The 18,241-nt window shown below is 44.6% G+C and overlaps 1 protein-coding gene and 1 long non-coding RNA gene across 7 annotated transcripts in view; one reads left to right on the top strand and one right to left on the bottom strand.

The window, feature by feature from the left end:
* The window catches only part of LOC307213759 (uncharacterized protein), a 50,932-nt gene extending 48,402 nt beyond the window's left edge, over positions 1–2,530 (top strand). For all 6 annotated transcript variants that reach the window (XM_079971896.1, XM_079971900.1, XM_079971895.1 and 3 more), the window contains 3 exons: positions 1,122–1,321; positions 1,432–1,537; positions 2,058–2,530. In XM_079971896.1, the coding sequence (XP_079828022.1) occupies positions 1,122–1,321; positions 1,432–1,537; positions 2,058–2,132 (381 nt within the window). In that variant the 3' untranslated portion in view covers positions 2,133–2,530. The remainder of the gene's footprint in view (positions 1–1,121; positions 1,322–1,431; positions 1,538–2,057) is intronic.
* Positions 1–18,241, bottom strand: part of LOC307213795 — a 21,019-nt gene continuing 2,778 nt past the window's right edge. The window contains exons 2-3 of the long non-coding RNA XR_013837694.1: positions 3,695–3,857; positions 1–793 (exon numbers count right to left, since the gene is read on the bottom strand). This is a non-coding gene — a long non-coding RNA (uncharacterized lncRNA). The remainder of the gene's footprint in view (positions 794–3,694; positions 3,858–18,241) is intronic.

Genomic DNA, 18,241 nt, shown 5'->3' on the forward strand with positions numbered 1-18,241 from the left:
ACAATCAGCTATGAAAAATGTTGCATTCTATACAGGCAAACATTATTCGATATGCCTTTGATTTGAATTAGGCTCATGTCTTTGTTTATGCCACTTGATACTTTATGCTGTTTAACCTAAAGGTTATAACACTAAAGTAAACTTGACTTACCTGTGGAGTTTTAAGAAATAATTCCCCAAAGTGTGTTAATGGCATTTAGCACTTAAACACACCAGTGGATGTTGAACTCAGCACTGAATCGCTGTTCAAAGAGCACACTTTACCCGGGATATAACCACATGGAAACTGTATTTAGGAAAATAAGGAACCTACATTTACTGCAGGAAATATGTGCCCAATAGGAAAAATCCTAGTTCTAACCAAGTAAGGTGGAGAATGCCAGGAGCCATGCTTGCTCGTGTACTTTAGCAGGAAAGACACATTGTTTTGCTGTCTAAGGCGAAATGGGAAGGCATTACTCTGAACGTGCACCACACGCTGTCTCCCGCCACTTGCCTCCCCCGCCAAAGCCTTGCTTACATGGGCACAGCTGTAGCTTCTGGGTCTGTTTTGCGAGAGCCCTGAAAAATGTCACAGCAATCTTGCCGGAACCTGGATCCTGTTGCAGCTGATTCTCCTTGCCTCTCCGGCATCAGTGCAGCACGTGCCAGAGGCATCCCTTGGATTCTACCACCTGAGGCAGATGCCTCAGTCTGCCTTATGGATGGGCTGGCCCTGTTTGAGATTGGTCAGCAATTGAAGCAGCAGGGCACAGCTGACAAGAGTAAGAGTTTTCACTACCAGTAGGTGAATCTTGGAAGAGAACCAGAAAAAAATGCCTGAGAGATGGGTGTATTAACAACTACTACAAAATGATAATGGGAGCCATCCCGATCCTTCATAACGCACACACACACCCCGACCTGACACTTTGGAGGTTGTGTGTGGTCAACTGTATTAAGTTAGAAGTATCCACAGTTCTCCTCTTTTAAGGTTCAAATAGCAGTAGGTTTGAGTTTTGAATTTAGTAAATAGAATTGTTAAGATTTCATGTTAGACTCATTTTTAATCATTTTAATTGCTTCAAAATGACATTTTTAAAAGCCTTGCATTATACTAATTTTGTTTTCATTGTCTCAAGATGAATTATTTGTATCCAAATTTCCATCAACGATCTGGAATGAATCAGAGCAACAGCTTAATAGAGGAAAACTTGGTTCCATCTTTAGTAAGTAGAAACCTGCAGGAAATGCATTGCAAGGACTCCACCAAAACATTAAGAATTTTGAAAGAAAACAAAAAGATGTTGAAGCAACATAAAGATAGAAGTGTTCTTGAAATGTGAGTACATGTAACCTGTAGACTGAGGCTTGTGTCCATTCAATCTTTTACCTGGTAGATGGATATCACAACTTAAATAAAGTTGTAATTTCTAATAATGTTATTTTCAGTTTCCCTGATAGAGTTGAAACTCATAACATCTCTACCTTTGCCCAGCCTGAAATGGTTCCTGTGCCTTTAACTCTGGGAGATGTTGCTCTCTATGCTCAAGTTGTGGTAGGTTCATACTTCTTTCTTCCTTTCCTCTATCGAGTCCATTACTTACTATGATGTCAGTAATTCACAGAACCTGGTTTATCAGGTTCATCTAAAAGAAACCTTATTGGAAAGGAAACAATGGGTCTTTAATGTGAATGGGCATTCTGTAAAATAAAAAAATGCAGTTTTCATACATCTCTTCTCAATGCTACTATAATTCTGTACAGACCAAATTTGCAGTACCTGCCATACATTTCAAATTAATCTAATCGTGTATGTGTGTGTAATTTTTTTTTGCAATACAAGTCAATTAGGCCTTTTATCTCAGAGGTAAAAAATAATTTTTTGTGAAGTACATGCTTTTTCCAGCTATTTATATAGAGGATCAGTACTACAATTGTTGGCATTGTGAAACAGCTGTTACTCAAGCTTATATTACTGTTCATGCGCATATGCTATTTTCTTGGTTGTTAAATTGATCATACCATATGGCGTAATTTATTAATATACAGCTGAACTGTACATTGTTGCTTTTTAGGAAACCACACCATTAAACACATATTGGACAAATTATGTTGACAATGACTCCATCATCAACAGTGAAAAACAGTAACTACAAGCGGGATCTTTTGAAAATAATCTGCTCTGTAGATTATTGTGATTAGTGTTGAGATTGGTGTGTGTTTAAGTGTTCCCCTACCATCCCTTTCTTTACTTAAAAGTTGAGAACATTTTTGAAAAGATAACTATATAGCTTTTATTAATGCATAGGGTTCTTTTTTTCTTTGTTGAAATATTGGGCATTGCAATGTATTTCTCCAAAAAATGTGATTTATTGTTATGCATTTATTTTCTCTCTCTCTCATAACTCCATATGCAAGTCTTGTTTTAATTCCTAAAAACCCCCACAACCCTTTGCATCCTTTCCACTGTGTTGCTTAAATCTGTAGGGGCATCAGTTGTGATAAATACTTTTTTTAATAAATAAACAACAACACTTTTAAATTCCAAGTTGTGCAAGATAATACTATCATTCTTTCATTAATTAAGAGGATGAAGAGCACAAATGACTGTTCCTTCCATTCCCTACTCTTAAACACATTTCTTTGCCAACATTCACATGTACTAAGGACTCTTCCCAGAAACTCTGAGGTTCTTTCTTCCACCACCACACCAGTGCCAGAGGGCACAAGAGACAGACCAGCCTTGCAGGAACACACACTTCAGAAACTGAATGTGGCAACTTTAATTGCGAGATCATCATTTCCAAAGGGACTTGTCTATGATATGTTTACAAGAGTATTTCATCCCCTAATAGGCTTCAGTCAGTGCTGGGCTAACCCTCCAGGTTACCTGCTCTCTTCTCTAGGTCTTGCTCTTCAACCTTAGGGGTCATGTGGGAGTTCCATGACTGGAAGCCACTAGAGAGCGATTTGAATTGGGGCCATGATGCAGGGGGCAAGGGCAAATCCTTTCCAAGACATTCGGCTGCCTGAGGCAAAAGACGATGAGTGGGCACACACAGCCAGTTCTATGTGCAAAGACTGACTGGACTGGTAAATACATCTGACTTGAGCAATGACAACAGTTGTGCATCTTCCAGTGCACATGACCTCCTCCCCCACCCCAAAGCGCTTTTTTAGCTGTGAAGGGAAAGATTTATGAGCTATGCCTGTAAATTTTTCACTGTATGGCTAACAGCAGAGAAGAGAAACTTTCTGACAGTGTGTGGTAGCTTCCCCGAAACTTACCTGATCTTGGCACTTTAATACCCACGTCAAAAGATTTCTGCCTTTGGGTTTTGTACAGCTACAAGTGATCAGATATATAGTCTTAAGGAAACACGTGGTGTTCAGAGTGCCTAGCTTCCCAACAATTCTTAACCATCATGTGCTGTGAGGTATTGCAGTTTTGCTCAAATGCCTGCCACTGGTTTCTAGGTAGATTAAACTGATTCTCTTGCTCAAATGTATAGTCATGAGGATGCTGATGCCACAATGCCTGCTGCCTTTCCTCTGGGGCCACCGATTGCCACAGCTCCTTCAAAGATTTGCCCTTACATTATAGGCCAAGTGAGAGGAGTGGCAGAGGATGGAAGTGGGAGATGCTGGTGAAGCACTGGAGGACACAGCTCTAGGTGCAGAAGGTGGCCTACCATGCTCCCTCTAAGCTCACCTGCTACCCTCAGTGAGGAACACCACTAGGGTTCAAAGAAGATTCATCTGCCAGTCGCATTGGCTTTTGTACAGTACATGGAAAGTGGGGTAGGAGCTCTTGTCTTTCTCCTCAGACGACAAGACACCTTGGGCTGGTTCCTGGCTCCCATTCAAAATAGCTGCTGCAAGGAAAAAGGAATTATCCCTGGTGAATATACACCAATCTTCTGATACTTCAGCTATGCTTGAAAGTTTAAAGCAAGCTGCAAATTTTTAGAAAGCAAACCATAAATGATGGATTCAGTTTAAACTATTGCCTGCACAGTTGATCAGTCTCCAGTTTTAGAGCTTGTGAAATTGTTTTGTGGTTGGTTATTTCTCGCTTGGGTTTGATGTGGGTGGGTGTTTATATGTGGTGTTGCAGTTTTAATAACAGGCAGTGCACCAGTTCCATCTTATTTGAGCATTCTACGCCACTGCGCTCTTTAGAAAAATACATGCTTGCATTGTCTAGCCCAAGTTATAGTGCTGGTTGCCTGCTTCTGTATGGTCCCTTTGCTTCCATGTTCCATAAAAGACATCCCAGCACCTCGAAGCTGCCATATATATGCCCACATGATAGTGCAATCCAGATGCTGTAGATTCTTGGAAAGCAAAATACACTGATCCATCACAAGCAACCTGTGAATAAAAACAGATTCCCTGTGTCCCATAGAAAGTTTAAAGTTCGTCAAGAGTCTTTCATATATAATTTCCCACCCATTTTTCTCCTATTCATTTCTTACACACTCTTTAATTTCCATTTCTTTCCTTCAAACAGGCTTCTTTTCATCTACTTTTTTCTCTCTCTATATCCTTTCGATATCACATTACAACATGCTCTGCAAGTTCACCTAAATCTTCTATACTGAATAGTTGGTTGCCGACATTTTTATTGTGCATTAGTAAGGTGACACACAGAAACCTGTGGGGGGTGGGGGTAATCTCCCCCAAACTGGCCTTTATGAATATTACTTAACCCCTAAATAGTCTTTGAAGGAGAAACCCTTCCCTAGGGCACATCAGAAAGAAGCTACCCCCAGGTCCTAGAAATGTGTGAAGGTTTGGTAGTATATTGCCCCCTGGGTATGTTAAGTACTTTAAAGCATCCTGGCTGTTTCCTGTAATTACAGTCTCACTTTCTCTGTTTTGCTCCCTGGCTCTCCTCTTTCCATGTCACCTACTTCTCTGGGTTGCCAACTGCTCCTTCACCAGCAAACCTACCCCCCATCTCACCCCCACCACAGCAAGAAGCCAAGTTCACTTTTGCTGCCTCTGAATGAGGCAGGGGACCATGGAAATTTCCTGGCAAGCAAGTAATGTTAGAGGATTTCCTTCCCAGATTAAACTGCCACACTTTTTACATGGCAATCTGCTATGCTGGTGGTGCTTGTTGCAGTAAAGAGGTGGTGTAAAAGGCAGACATGTGAAGGTGCCCTGCACTGAGTCAAACCACTGGTCCATCTACACTAGTATCGTCTACTCCAGGGATAGCGAACATGGTGTCTTCTAGGCCTTGTGGACTACAACTCCCATCAGTCCCAACTAGCATGGTCCATGTTCAGGGACGGTTAGCAGTGGCGTAGCGTGGGTTGTCAGCACCCGGGGCAAGGCAAGTAATTTGTGCGCCCTAACCCGTGGATTTGCGCCCCCTAACCCTAACCCCCAGATGTTGCACCCGGTGCGGCCGGCCCCCCTGCACCCCCCACGTTACGCCACTGACGGTTAGAGCTGTAGGCCGGCAACATCTGGATGCAGAACAATGTAGGAAGCACATCTTTGAAACAATGTGGTACTTCCAGTCATGGAGACAAAGGGCCAACACTTTCCTCCAACCTCCATGCATTATTACTTTTTAACCTCCATTAATCGCATTACTAGAACCTACAACAGCAAATAGTAAGTGACCTAACACTGAACCTTATATGACAGTCAGAACAAGAAAGAGACACCAAACATAAACTTGTGATGGGCACTCCAAAAGTGGCTGGGGAAAACCAGCCAGATGGGTGTGGTATAAATAAATTGTTGTTATTGTTGTTGTTATATAATTGTTTTTATTGAAAGCTGTGCACTCCCCTTCTCCAGCACTGGAGTGTGCCTCTATCCTGATTAAAAACAAAGAACCAGCACACATGAATAGGATTATTCACAGCAGAAAGATTATTCCCGCTCTCCTGCATCCCATCAGGACAGCACTCCAGTGGTTCTGGATTGAGGCTGGTATAAGCAAAAAACAAATAAATGAGTTTTCTTAGTTATCCAAGTAAACTCTTCAGACTGTACCACATAGTTATGGCACAATTATTTAGTTGGGCAAGAGACTCCGAGCATATTGTAAGAGAATTCAGCAATTGGCAATTTCCTCTTTGGCATCTCATGCTAATGCAGAACCTTTGATATGAATGGGAAGTTAGTAGTACAGCAACTGGCTACAGAAGACCCTGGGTATAATATATGAGGGCTGCAATCCTAATAAGTTTAACTGAAGTTGTCAGATCCTATTTAGGACTGGGATAATAGTACTTAAGTATATATAACGAATACAAAACCTGTCAAATTCAATAGGAATGCTTTGGGGAAAGTGATTAGAGGCTTGCAGCAGCTTTAGCAGATTTTTCTTGTGTCCTAAAATAAAAAACAGAGGGGAGTGTAAATGGTTGCAGTTCAGATATTAAGGAAGTGAGAAGTGATGTGTGACATAGATCAGAGTTAGGATTAAGGTAGTTCACACCCAGCAACAAGGACTTGCAGAAGGGAATATGCGCCTTGCATTTTCACAAATAATCTGTAACTGGAAGAACTAATACCAAAGAGAAGAGCAAGGAGGGAGTTCAAGGGCAGGGATACTTAAATGGTCTGCTACCACTTAATAAAAACACTTGAAACATTTGCTGCAGTAACAAAGCAGGCCCATCAGTAGCCTCCTTGAAGCTGCAGAGTATACAGTGAAATGGGTGCCTGCTCAAGTCTTTGAAGCACCAGCTCCTCAGGGCCCAAGAAGATGTGATAGAGATCAATATCTGTGAACATGAACCTGCTGCTATGATGTAAAAGTGGGAATGAATAGCTTAAGTTTTTAACAGCAAAATGGGCATTAGGTGTACAGAGTGCATAAATTGCCGCCCCACTTGTAGAATGTATTAATCCTCTCCTACCTTCCTTAACATTCCCACACCACCACACACCTATAGCTTGCAGAGAAAGATTGCAAGGAGAGAAGCAAGAGGGACAGTCTATTTCTTCACCATGTGTCCCTTTTGCCCTTAAAGTTTCCTCCTTCTCATGTGGCTGGAGCAGTTCCATGTTGCTATCATGTCGTTTGGCCTTTAGAAATGACTAAACGAATGCAATAATGCCCCAGTCCTTTGTGTGAAAGCACACTGGAGTCACTTGGTGCTGGTGCATTTATGGTATAAAATGAAATATATAACTTGGTGCAAAAGCAGCAGGTTGCGTGCACTTGATTATACTGTGCACATTTATCATCAGCATGTGATGTGAAAAAATGCAGCAGAATCTCCACGGGAAGGATAATGGAAGGGCACCAAGGGATAGAATAATGTTTATTAATTGAATACCCAATAGCTAGCCTTACAGGTTTCAGCTGGCATTTTGTTCAGATAACAATCTTAAAAGCCTTGGGATGCTTTATAGGAAGGAGTTCATAAATGATATAATGAAATAATGTTATGTTATTATTGGCCCCTACAGGTATAGACTGACCATTTTCCATTTCTGATTTCCATAAACGCTTCTAGTCTTCTGCAGTAGAAAATAACAACGTTTAAGGACCTGGAGTCCCACCAAAACACTTTGCCGCCCCTTCTGCCTTTGTGCCCATCACCTTCCATAAAACTGAATTCCTTTAAAGAAGGTGCCATCCTGTCAGCACATCTGTCTTGAGACAGGCAGGAAGGGCGGAGGATGGCTGTTCATTAATTGCATCATATTAAGCTTTGAGGCAGACAAGTACTTGAGACAGCCAAAAGGTGAGGATTCCGAGGTCCTCCTGAGCCAGCAACCTCCGCCCCCAGAGCCCCTCCTCCCTCTCACAGGCTTTGCAAAACTGTAGGGGCACAAAGTCTTGAGAGAGAAGCACAAAAACAAAAAGCCAGAGAGGTTTGCTAAAATTCATTTTTTCAAGAAGAGAGTTTGCAAAAAATAAAAATTGCCTGATCAAAGGGGAGGCAGGGGATGGAAGAGAAATGTTACTGAGCCCAGCAGCTGAAGCCGCAAATCAGGAGTATAAACAAGGTACCTAGAGTTAAAACAGTTCCATTCAATTCACTTCAGTGAAATTGAATATCAGTATCTAACACTGGGTAGATTCAGCAGCTTGTTGGCTTTAATTCATGCTGGTTTGTGGAGTGCACCCATGGAGCTCAGTCCTAGGCATCTTCATTCAGCAGTCAGCCCCACTATGTTCCGCCTTAGATCTCTGACTGAGCTTGTTTACTACCTTGTTGTTCTTCTTCTTGTTGTTGTTGTTTTGTCGTCGTCATCAATTTCATTTATGTATCACTTCCCATCAGACACCCCAAAGCAATTTACAATGCAATAAAAACTTACAATAACAACTGCATATTATCAAAACAGGTAAAACATTTGGATGTAAAAACGGTTTTCAACTACACACACACCACCTATATAAAATCGATTTCCAATCCAATACAGAAAGCAGCTGGGCTAAAAGTCTCCACTTTGAAGACTTGTTGAAAGAGAAATGTCTTCAACATGCACCAAAAGGACAATAGAGGACAACCATGTTCCTTGACATGTTTGATGGAAGAGGGAAGGTTACCTTGTCTAGACCAAGAAACTCAGAACCATAAAGTTACAGGGAAGATAAACAAGCCGCTATCTGATTTCAGATCATTGGTTCTGAACTTGCCTTGCAAGACACTATAATAATGTATGTTAGTCTTCAAGGTACCACAAGAATCATACTACAGCAGGCACTAAGTAAGGTGAGGGAACCAATTCATAGGACCAAAGTGGAAATGTGAGGATGTGGTCATACTTTATCTGGGTTGTATGGTGAAGTGGTTATGTGAATGTTTCATGAGGAATAAAATTCAACCTACGTTTACTACATAGTAAATGTGGCTTGAGCTGAGACAAGGGTAAAAGAAAGCAAACATTATGATCGTATCACTCTCAAATGTTCAACACATATTATCAACATGACAATATGGCTGTGGGAATCAGCTGTTATATAAACTCTGGGCACAAGTAGATTAGCTGTGTGCTGATGGAGGCAGTTGCTATTACACACAAGTGGACCATCCCATTGTAAAGGCAAAGATTCCGAAAAGCTTACAGAACTTCTGGCTGATCACAAGAGCCCGATGGTGGGGGAGCATCCAGGTCAAGGCTATGATGTGAAAGTACAGCTAATTCCACTGAAATTAATAGAGCTGTTCCCCCTTGACAAGTGTTTAGAGTCTGAGGTGTCTACATAATAGCCTTTGCTATGTGCAGCTTTTCAAAGTTAATGTCAGTGACATCCTCATGCTCAGTACAATTCATCTGTGGATTCAAGCCTGTTTAGTCCCAGTGACTTCTGGCAACTTACTTAGACCAGTTTACATGACTATGCAGGAATATAGGTTTTCTGCTCTGAAGTAAGCCCCACTGAGGTCAAGGTATGTGTGTATAGAACTAGCATAGATGGGGCTTACTACAGCCTAACACAGGCTTCCTCAACCTCGGCCCTCCAGATGTTTTTGGCCTACAACTTCCATGATCCCTAGCGAGCTGGACCAGTGGTCAGTGATGATGGGAACTGTAGTCTCAAAACATCTGGAGGGCCATGGTTGAGGAAGTCTGGCTAACACAACAAAGAGTCTTGTGACACACTAGACATATTATGGCATTTGGATTTGTAGACTGCAGTCCACTCTAGTAGATGCATTAAGCATTGTCCTCAGATGGCATGTCTCTATACTATATAGCACAGGTCTGTCATTGTGCTCTCTTCATTAGCTCCATCCCTGCTTCAGTCAAAGTTTTCCCACCACTCCCCCTCTCCCATCTTGACAAACTTCTCCTTGTTCCATTCCTCAGCACTTTCACACAATTTATTTCACTTCTGGTACCATGTGTTGCCCTCAACACGAAGTTACAGATTCAACGTAGCAATTTAGAAGAGATATTGTATATAACAAGCAAACACCAAACATCCATCAGCTGAATTTAACCTCTAACTCAACAAACTAACTGAAAGGCTTACTCTTAGGAGTCTATTCCTCTTAAAAGATACAGTAACATACATCATCATAGGGTGTGCGTGCAAAGCGGCTTCAGAATAGCAGAGACAAGGATGCATGGAAATGGGTGTGGTCTTTGTGCAAGGTTTTGGGTTGTTTTTTTAGCAAACTGTAAGCAGTTTGGTTTTCATCCCTGCAACCTCACTTCAGTGAGGTAATAAGCATATCCAGGCAGAGAATGTAGATCAGGGGTCAGCAAACATTTTCAGCAGGAGGCTGGTCCACTGTCCCTCATGTAAAAACACGCTGATTCCCGGATTGTCTGCTGGCCGGATTTAGAAGGGTTAGGGTCTGGCCCCTGGGCCTTAGTTTGCCTACCCATGATGTAGATGGACCATTGGTAGAACTCTGTGGACTGACTGAGATGATTGGCAGTTTTTCTGTTGTGTGGTTTGTCTTAAGTTCTACAGCCACTTTCTTCCACTTCTCTGTTATTGTGCTGTAGGTCTCCTCACTACGTTCCTATGCTGTTCTATAACTCCCAGCAAGTCTCATACATATGCTTTTATTTCCATTACATCTAACTTTCACAGATTTCAGAGCTTGAACGACCATCTCCAGTACTGAAGAATATTTGCTTATGAGCACAAAATAGACAATAAAAGTTTATGTCCTTGAAGCACACAACTGCTACAAAAGTTATTTTGTCTTGGTGTTGCTTGATCCTGCTAATACTGTAGTTTGAGTTCTGAGATAATACTTGTGTACCTTTCTGACTTTTTAGTTCACCATGTTTCACATAGCCTTGGTATGTTGGGTATTAGATATTGTCTTTGGATGCTCTCATGGGGGAAAAGTTATGATGGCTTTCATAGTGTCCTGTATTTTATGCACATCCTATTATTATTATTATTATTATTATTATTATTATTATTATTTATTAAATTTGTATACTGCCCTATACTAATAGTTCTCAGAGCAGTTCACGACATTACTTTCACTGTTTAGATCATTTACAATCCCAGGGAATAGGCAGAGGACAAAGGATGCCTGAGGATATATTGCCCTGATGTATGCTTGAACCTCATCATTTTTGCTGCCATGGCTGTACAATCATCATATCTTTGTTCAACTAGCTTATTGACCTTTAGTCCAAAATTGGAACAAGCAGATAAGATTTCATTGGCTGTGCCTAACAGCAAGGAATTCCGCATGTACAGGTGCATTCCTTTCAATTTCTTCCACAAATCTTACACCTGGAGACAGCTGTTCTAGGCCAGAAATAGCTGCTGTTTCATCTGCTAAAACAGAGAATCTCATGGAAGCGTTAGCTTTCACAAATGCATCTTCAGTATGTGTCTGGGGCTCCCTAGCAGCCTTCTGCTTTTTGAAATAGTTGCAGATAGCCTCAGCTATACAAATACAAGCAGCTCTGCTTCTCTGCTTTCTCTAGCAACCTTATATAGAAAATCCTTGTGCCTTTCTTTTAACCTTCAACCCATCAAAGCAGTAGCATTAACTTTCTGTCTCCCAGTAAAAGGATGTTTGTTACCCATTTCTGGCATACCTTGTCAGCACTCTTGGTTTCTCTTCTGTTGGGTTACTCTTGGCTTCTATTCTGGGCCACATCCCTGCTACCTGTCCCTCAAAAAGCAGAGCTGGGTCCAGCTCACCTGGTCACAAAAAAGGCACCACAATGCCTTTGCTGATATTATCATGGCATTTTTAGGATTTCCAAAGCTTGTAAGATTTGCAGAAGCATCATTAGATTGGAACAAGCAGCATTCACCCAAACTGCTTGCTGGCCCAGGAAGGCTCTCCGCCAAAAAAAAAAAAGTGCAGAGAGTTTGAATTTGGCAGCCGCTCAGGTCACACTAAATCTCTTCCTGACCAGCCGGTGTGTGTGCGCGCGCACGCACGCGTGCATTAAAATAAATAAATATAGTTAGGATTCTGAAGGGGACAAGTGCCCGGCCTTACATGCACACACCTCTGTGGCCACCCACGAAGTCTGCTCAACCCTGCACTAAACTCCTTCATGAAAAATGAGATTTATTTATTTGAAAATGATAATTATATAGCTAATTTCAGAAGTCCCACTGGTTTCAGCATGACTTTGGAAAGGCAACAGACACTTTTTGCCTGTTACCTGAATGGAGCAGTAAACGCCCCTCTCCTTCCACGAGAGCCAGTGCAATGTAATGGTCAGAGTGTTGGGACCACTTGGCAGACAAAGCACAATGGGTTCCCTTGGGCCAGTCACCATTTCACAGCCTGACCTACCTCACAGGGTTGTTGTGGGGATGAAATGGGGAGGAAGCGAACCCTGTACATCGCACCTTGAGCTCCTTTGGAGGGAAAGTTGGCGTAGAAATGTGATAGAATAAATTTAATTAAATTCGCAGGCATATAGACAAGTCAGGTACTGTAAATCCTTGCACTGGACAAACACCTGTTGACATCAGGGAGGACTTGCTTTCACCTGACAGGGGATGATCAAGGGTTTTTGCGCATCCTCAAGAGCCGACACCCTCGCCAAGCACCTTTCGGACTGGCTGCATCTGATCCTTCGGAGCGAAAGAGCCTGGTCAGCGGGGAAGGAGGAGGTACCGGAGGAAGAGCGGCACCAAGCCGGGCTGGAGAGCGCGAGAGAGCAGACCGCGTCCCTCGCCTAGCGTAACGAAAGGAGAGCCGCGATCTAAATCGGGAGACTTTACAGCCGTGGGGCTAGAGGAAGTTTTTGGCTATAAACGGTCATGCACGGCAGCTCCTGCTGAAAAGGCTGCGAAGGTGGGGAGCTGCCTTTCTTCCCTGAGAACCAAAGTGCCATTAAGATCACTCAGGGGAAAAAATGGGGAGGAGAAGGGCCAGGGGCGCCTCATCACAAAGGCCGGGGCGGGGCTGAGAGGCGGGGGCTTCTTCAGGAACAGACTGGTCAGCTAAGCTGATTAGAGCGCGCTGCTGACAATGCCAAGGTCGTGGGTTCGATCCCCGTCCGAGGCAGCTGAATATTCCCGCATTGCAGGGGGTTAGCCTAGATGACCCTCGGATCCCTGCTCTGATTCTGTCATTCTTTAATGTCTCGCTCCTGTGACCAAGTAGCTGCAAAGGTGCAGCAGGGGCGCCAACTAGAATAAAATATGGGGGCGAGCAGGTAAGCTCCCCTTAATCGACCACAGGACACGGTGCACGCACACCCTTTGGCAATGCCCATCAACTTTGGGGGGCTTAGACCTCTCAAATATTTTAGGGGGTGCGAAGTGACCTCGGCCCCTAAGAGTTGGTTCCTATGGCCCCATGTAAAGCCACGAACGTGGCAATCCTATATGTCACTGGCCTGAGAGGAGGAAGCCCCCTTGAACTTAGCGGGGCTTACTCCTGAGTAGACGTGTGGGAGCCCGCGTCCTAGAAGTAGGCTCCATTGAACCCAACGGGCTTCCTCCTGTACAGTATAGGCAGGCGCAGGATTGCGCAGTAGCAGCTGAACCTCAACAAGATTCGCTGGCGCGCAAACACCGTCTACAGAACGGGGCTAAGGGCTCTTTGGGGAAAAGCTATTGACGGCTCCGCTTAACAAAACAAATATTCCGCAAGGGGTCTTTACTAGCGGCAAAGTAAAACGTCACCGCCTCGCTTTGCGATGGGCATTAAACAGGAGCGGGGAGGGCGGGGGAGGGGAGAAGATGGAGGGGGATTTGAAAGCCCAATGAGGTCTGAGTCCGGCCACCGCCACGCGATCCTTCAGAATTCAAAAGCCCCGGAGCGCATCTCTCTCTGCTCAAAAAGTGCGACGCAAGCTGCTCCACGGAAGAAAACTGAACCGGTGTTTAAGCATTTCCCTCTGAACGCCAACAGATTTACAAATGAGTAGTGTTGTCCGGATCGTGCCCAAACAGATCTCCACTTTGAACAAGCCATGCAATATATTTTTTAACATTTCAAAGCTATTTATTTATTTATTTATTTAAATTAGTATACCGCCCTAGACCTAAGTGCGGTTTACAGCATAAACTCAATACAAATTAGATTGCTCACACTTTAGACTGAATGCTTGACTTGCGCCTTCCTCATCAGAAAGTCTAGAAGTTCGAAATGACGTTGTATTCAAGTTAATAACTTTCTCAGCGTACTGTATTTCTTTCTCACTTATTTTGCTGTAACTTGTGGAACTACATCCGTGTCTAGAAGTGTGCTTGCGTGTTCCGTATCACAGTTATGTATGGGATGCGTGTGTGTTATAAGCGACTTGGTTGTTTTTTCCTTCCTTCTGTTTCATCGGTATTGCTGGTTCGATACAAATATCTCTCATAGGTTAAGAGTTATTAATACCACATTTTTATATAGATTGTGAATAAATTCAGCTCAGTATCCCCAAATTGATTTTTTTTTCCAGCAAGAGGATAGCATTTACACGTGCTTACCGGCCAGTCCGTTTTCTCGTCGCTAGGTTGAGATGCTAAGCAAACTTGTTTGGAAACAAACGTAATTGCAGTAAGTGGACGTTTACTGTACGCTGTTGCGTGTTGGGTCAAGATGGGCGCGTGTTTGTAGGAAGAGGCAACCATTTGAAAAAGCATAAGACAGCCCTTCGCCCACTTGCAAGCGAGTAAATCCTACTCAGCTCAGTGGGACTTAATTCTGTATTTTGAATAAACCTCAATAAGCAATAGCCTGTTAATGCGCGCTCTCTCTGAGTGTATAGTATGTGTGTACATCTATATATGTATACGTGAAATGTTTATTTCTTATATTATTCTATTTTATATTTAAGCGACTTTGAAGCGACTTTATATTTAAGCGACTTTGAGTTCCTGTCTGGAAAAAAGGTGGGATGATGATGATAAAGATAATTTTAATATACCTATATATACAGATTAATGCCTCCCCCTCCTCCCTATAATGTGAGTGTATTAATTTATTATACTAATATACCCCCCCACACACACACACGTTCTATCCTACTCAAGGAATGAGTTTCTTAAAAAGGAGGATTTCCTTCAGCCCCTAGAACCAGCAACCCTCCGCCTGTCTCCGCAGAACTATGAGTCCCACTGAGTTCGGACTGTTTCCCAGGAAGCCTGGGCATGATGGGTCTGTGCTTTCCAGCGACATCAAGTGGGCCTCTCTAGTCCAAGTAATGGTGTCAGGAGCGCCTGGGGTTGCGCTTGCGATCCAAATCCGATGTACTGAGAATTAAGCATCCATCGAATCACGGTCTTAACGGCAAGGACCGAGCCTAAACTGCTCTGTAGATCGTTTGGCTAACTAAGCTGGACTATGCAGCTCCGCTTCCACTGAAATTGCTTTACTGAACCTGAGAAAATGGCCGGAATGGGATTGATTCACCCGAGTTGTTTCAGGATCTCCACGTTCCTAGAAGTTGCGTGACTTTTTCCCTGAGTTTTTCGAGGAGAAAAGGACAAGGGGGCTTTATGGGACGCTGGCGCGCCACAAGCCGGTCCTCTCGCCTCTCCGCCAGGACTCTCGTCCCTCCTCTGCCCGCAGGAGCAGCAGAAGCCGAAGGGGCTGCTGCTGCTGGTCCACCCGGAACACGGCGGCAGCCCGCTCGGAAGGCTGAGCCACCTTCGAGACTCAGCCGAACTGAACGCTCTTTGCGCAGCTCTCGTTTCGAGGGGAGATAAAAGTCACAGAATCATACAAGTTGGAAGGGACCCTAAGGATCATCTAGTCTAACCCCCTGCAATGCAGCAATATACTGTATTGCTAAATGGGGATTTGAAGCTCGGTCTCCTAGCCGGTGCTCTCACCACCACACCGGGAAAAGGGCTGGTCAGGGAAAATCTGCCCACGGGGAACTGGTTTATCTTATCACATTTCCATATGCGATCCAATCCCCCTGCTCCATATGGCCATTATTATTATTATTATTATTATTATTATTGGAAAATACCTCTCCCACCCTACCCTGTTGGGTAGTATTCTTTTCTTCCTTCGCCCAAATGAGTTAAACTGAATGGAAGGGCCAGAGACTTCTAAGCTTGACTCGGTATATACTTAATGGGAAGATTGGAAGCTCTTCGGGGCAAGGCAGGGATCTGCCTGCCTATCTGCTCAGGACCAGGAGCGTTCCTGGGGTAACGCGAACACCCATCATCTAATGCAATCTACATATGCGCAAAGCTTCCCATTGAAGCTTTGGGCATATGTAGATTGTATTAGAATAACCGGTGAATGATGGACGGTGGTGTCTAAGAAATGCGGTGGCGCTGCCCCTGGCAGAGTTGCGATCTGCTGTCCAGCCTGCCTAAAAGGAACCCGGCGCCCTTATGTGCTGCGTCTTCCGACCAAGACGGCCCCTTTCCGACTGGCTCTTGCTGCCCTTTGCCGTCGGGGTTTTTTCCGCCATCTGCGCGCACAAAGAGGAACTGCGGCGCGGGCGAGCACCTCGACGGCTACTTGGCGGTCGGGGCTTCCCAGGAAGGGAGACGTTTTATGGCTCTGCTGTGGGAATCTCTGCGGGGAAGGTGGGGCGGGAGCGGGAGGGCACAATGGGCAGGAAATGGGTCGGGGAGCCTCATGGAAAACAAGGAGGGTCTCGCAAAACGGGAGCCGCGCACCGACCTAAAGTAGGGAGCCCTGCTCCGCCAAAGCGCTGCGCTGGGGGCCACGGCCGGATCTTTCTATGGTACTTCCTCAGGCGCAGGCGTAGTGGGGGGGGGGGAGTTAATTCATATTTCCCTCCAAGGGGCTGTACCTGGTGCTGCTCCTGCTCAATGAATCCTTTAATCCCCACAACAACCCTGTGGGGTAGGTTCGGCTGAGAGGCAGTGACTGGTCCAAAGTCACCCAGGGAGCATCATGACATGGAGGGGACTCGAACCCCGGTCTCCCAGGTCCCAATGCGACATTCTAACCACGATGCCATGCTGGCCCTTTCATCTCAACAATTAAATTTGTATACCGCCTTTTATCCGTAAATTTCAGGCGGTTCACAACATAAAATTCATTCTCTCTCTCTCTCTCTCTCTCTCTCTCTCTCTCGGGTTGCAGCCAGGTCTGTTTACTCCAATGTTAGTCCCAAGACACAATTCTGCCCCCGGGGATGCAGCAGACCCAGTCCCACCTCCTGCGTTTTACCACCACCATTAATTTGAGGATACGGCCAGGTCCCTGTCTCTCTTCTCTCCAGCGGTGTCTGAGCTTTCAAAGAACCATCGCCCGCGGAAGTCACCATAATTAGCCGCAGATACTTTGTTTCTGAGTTAAAATAGAACATATAATTCGACCTATCATTGGTAGGAAAGGGTGGGAAATTGTCCACTTCTTCTCTTCCTTGAGTTTACATGGCAGCAGGGGTAACAACTTGATTAAAATATGGGGGGGGGGGAGGTAAGCCCCTCCCCATATAATCAATCACAAGATGCGGCCGCATACAAACAATTTGAATGGCAATCCCCACCAACTGGGGGGGGGGCGCTCGATTTTTTTTTGGGGGGGAGGACGAAGCATGGGCATAGCCAGGATTTATGTTAAGTGGAGCAGGCTTCATGTTAGGGGGGCAGAACCTTTTTATTGATTTACTTGATTTAGGGGGGCAGCTGCCCCCGCCCCCCTTGGCTACGCCCATGGGGCAAAGGGACCTCAGTCCCTAGGAGTTGACTCCTATGCACGTCAGGCAACTGACTGGGCATCTACTTCACACACACACACACACACACTCCATGGGGCATCAGCAGACTGGAACCCAGTGCCCACCCCAGCCAGTCATGCGACTCCTAAGAGATAGTGGCAGCAAACACGTTCAACTTGCAGCCCAATCCTCTTCCTATATACGAGCGAGGAAAGGAAACCCAAGAGCAAAACCTGTGAGGCAGGTCGCTGGTCGAGGGTGGCATAAAGAGGCAGAAGAACACCCACCTACTACTGAGGAAAGGCCTGAGCTGTAGACTAGCTAAGGTTGCTTGTCATATATCTGAGAGTGAGCTCCGTTAGAAACAATGGGACATATTTCGAGTGAACATGCATAGGATTGTCATGGAAATAGGAAAACTCTGCCGACCATAGAGGACGGCATTTGTTATTTCCACCCCCGCCCAGCTCCATTTACTTGCTCTTTGAATCGAATCGTATTGATATGGGTAGAAATGTGGTTTTAACACCGAGCCACTGGAGATGAGAGTTTGAAAAGGGAAGTCTGAATGTGGGGGCAACGTCTGGCCGCAACTATTCGACCCCAAGCCGTCTTGTTCTTTGCTGGAGGGTCCCGGCGCATCTGCCGGTGGGTGGGTGGTGCTGCCAAGGCAGGCGAAGGGGATGCTGCTCCCTGGTTATGGCGCTCTTGCTGACATGGCCCA

The sequence above is a fragment of the Podarcis cretensis genome (assembly GCF_951804945.1).
Source record: "Podarcis cretensis genome assembly, chromosome: 3".
Classification (NCBI taxonomy): domain Eukaryota; kingdom Metazoa; phylum Chordata; class Lepidosauria; order Squamata; family Lacertidae; genus Podarcis; species Podarcis cretensis.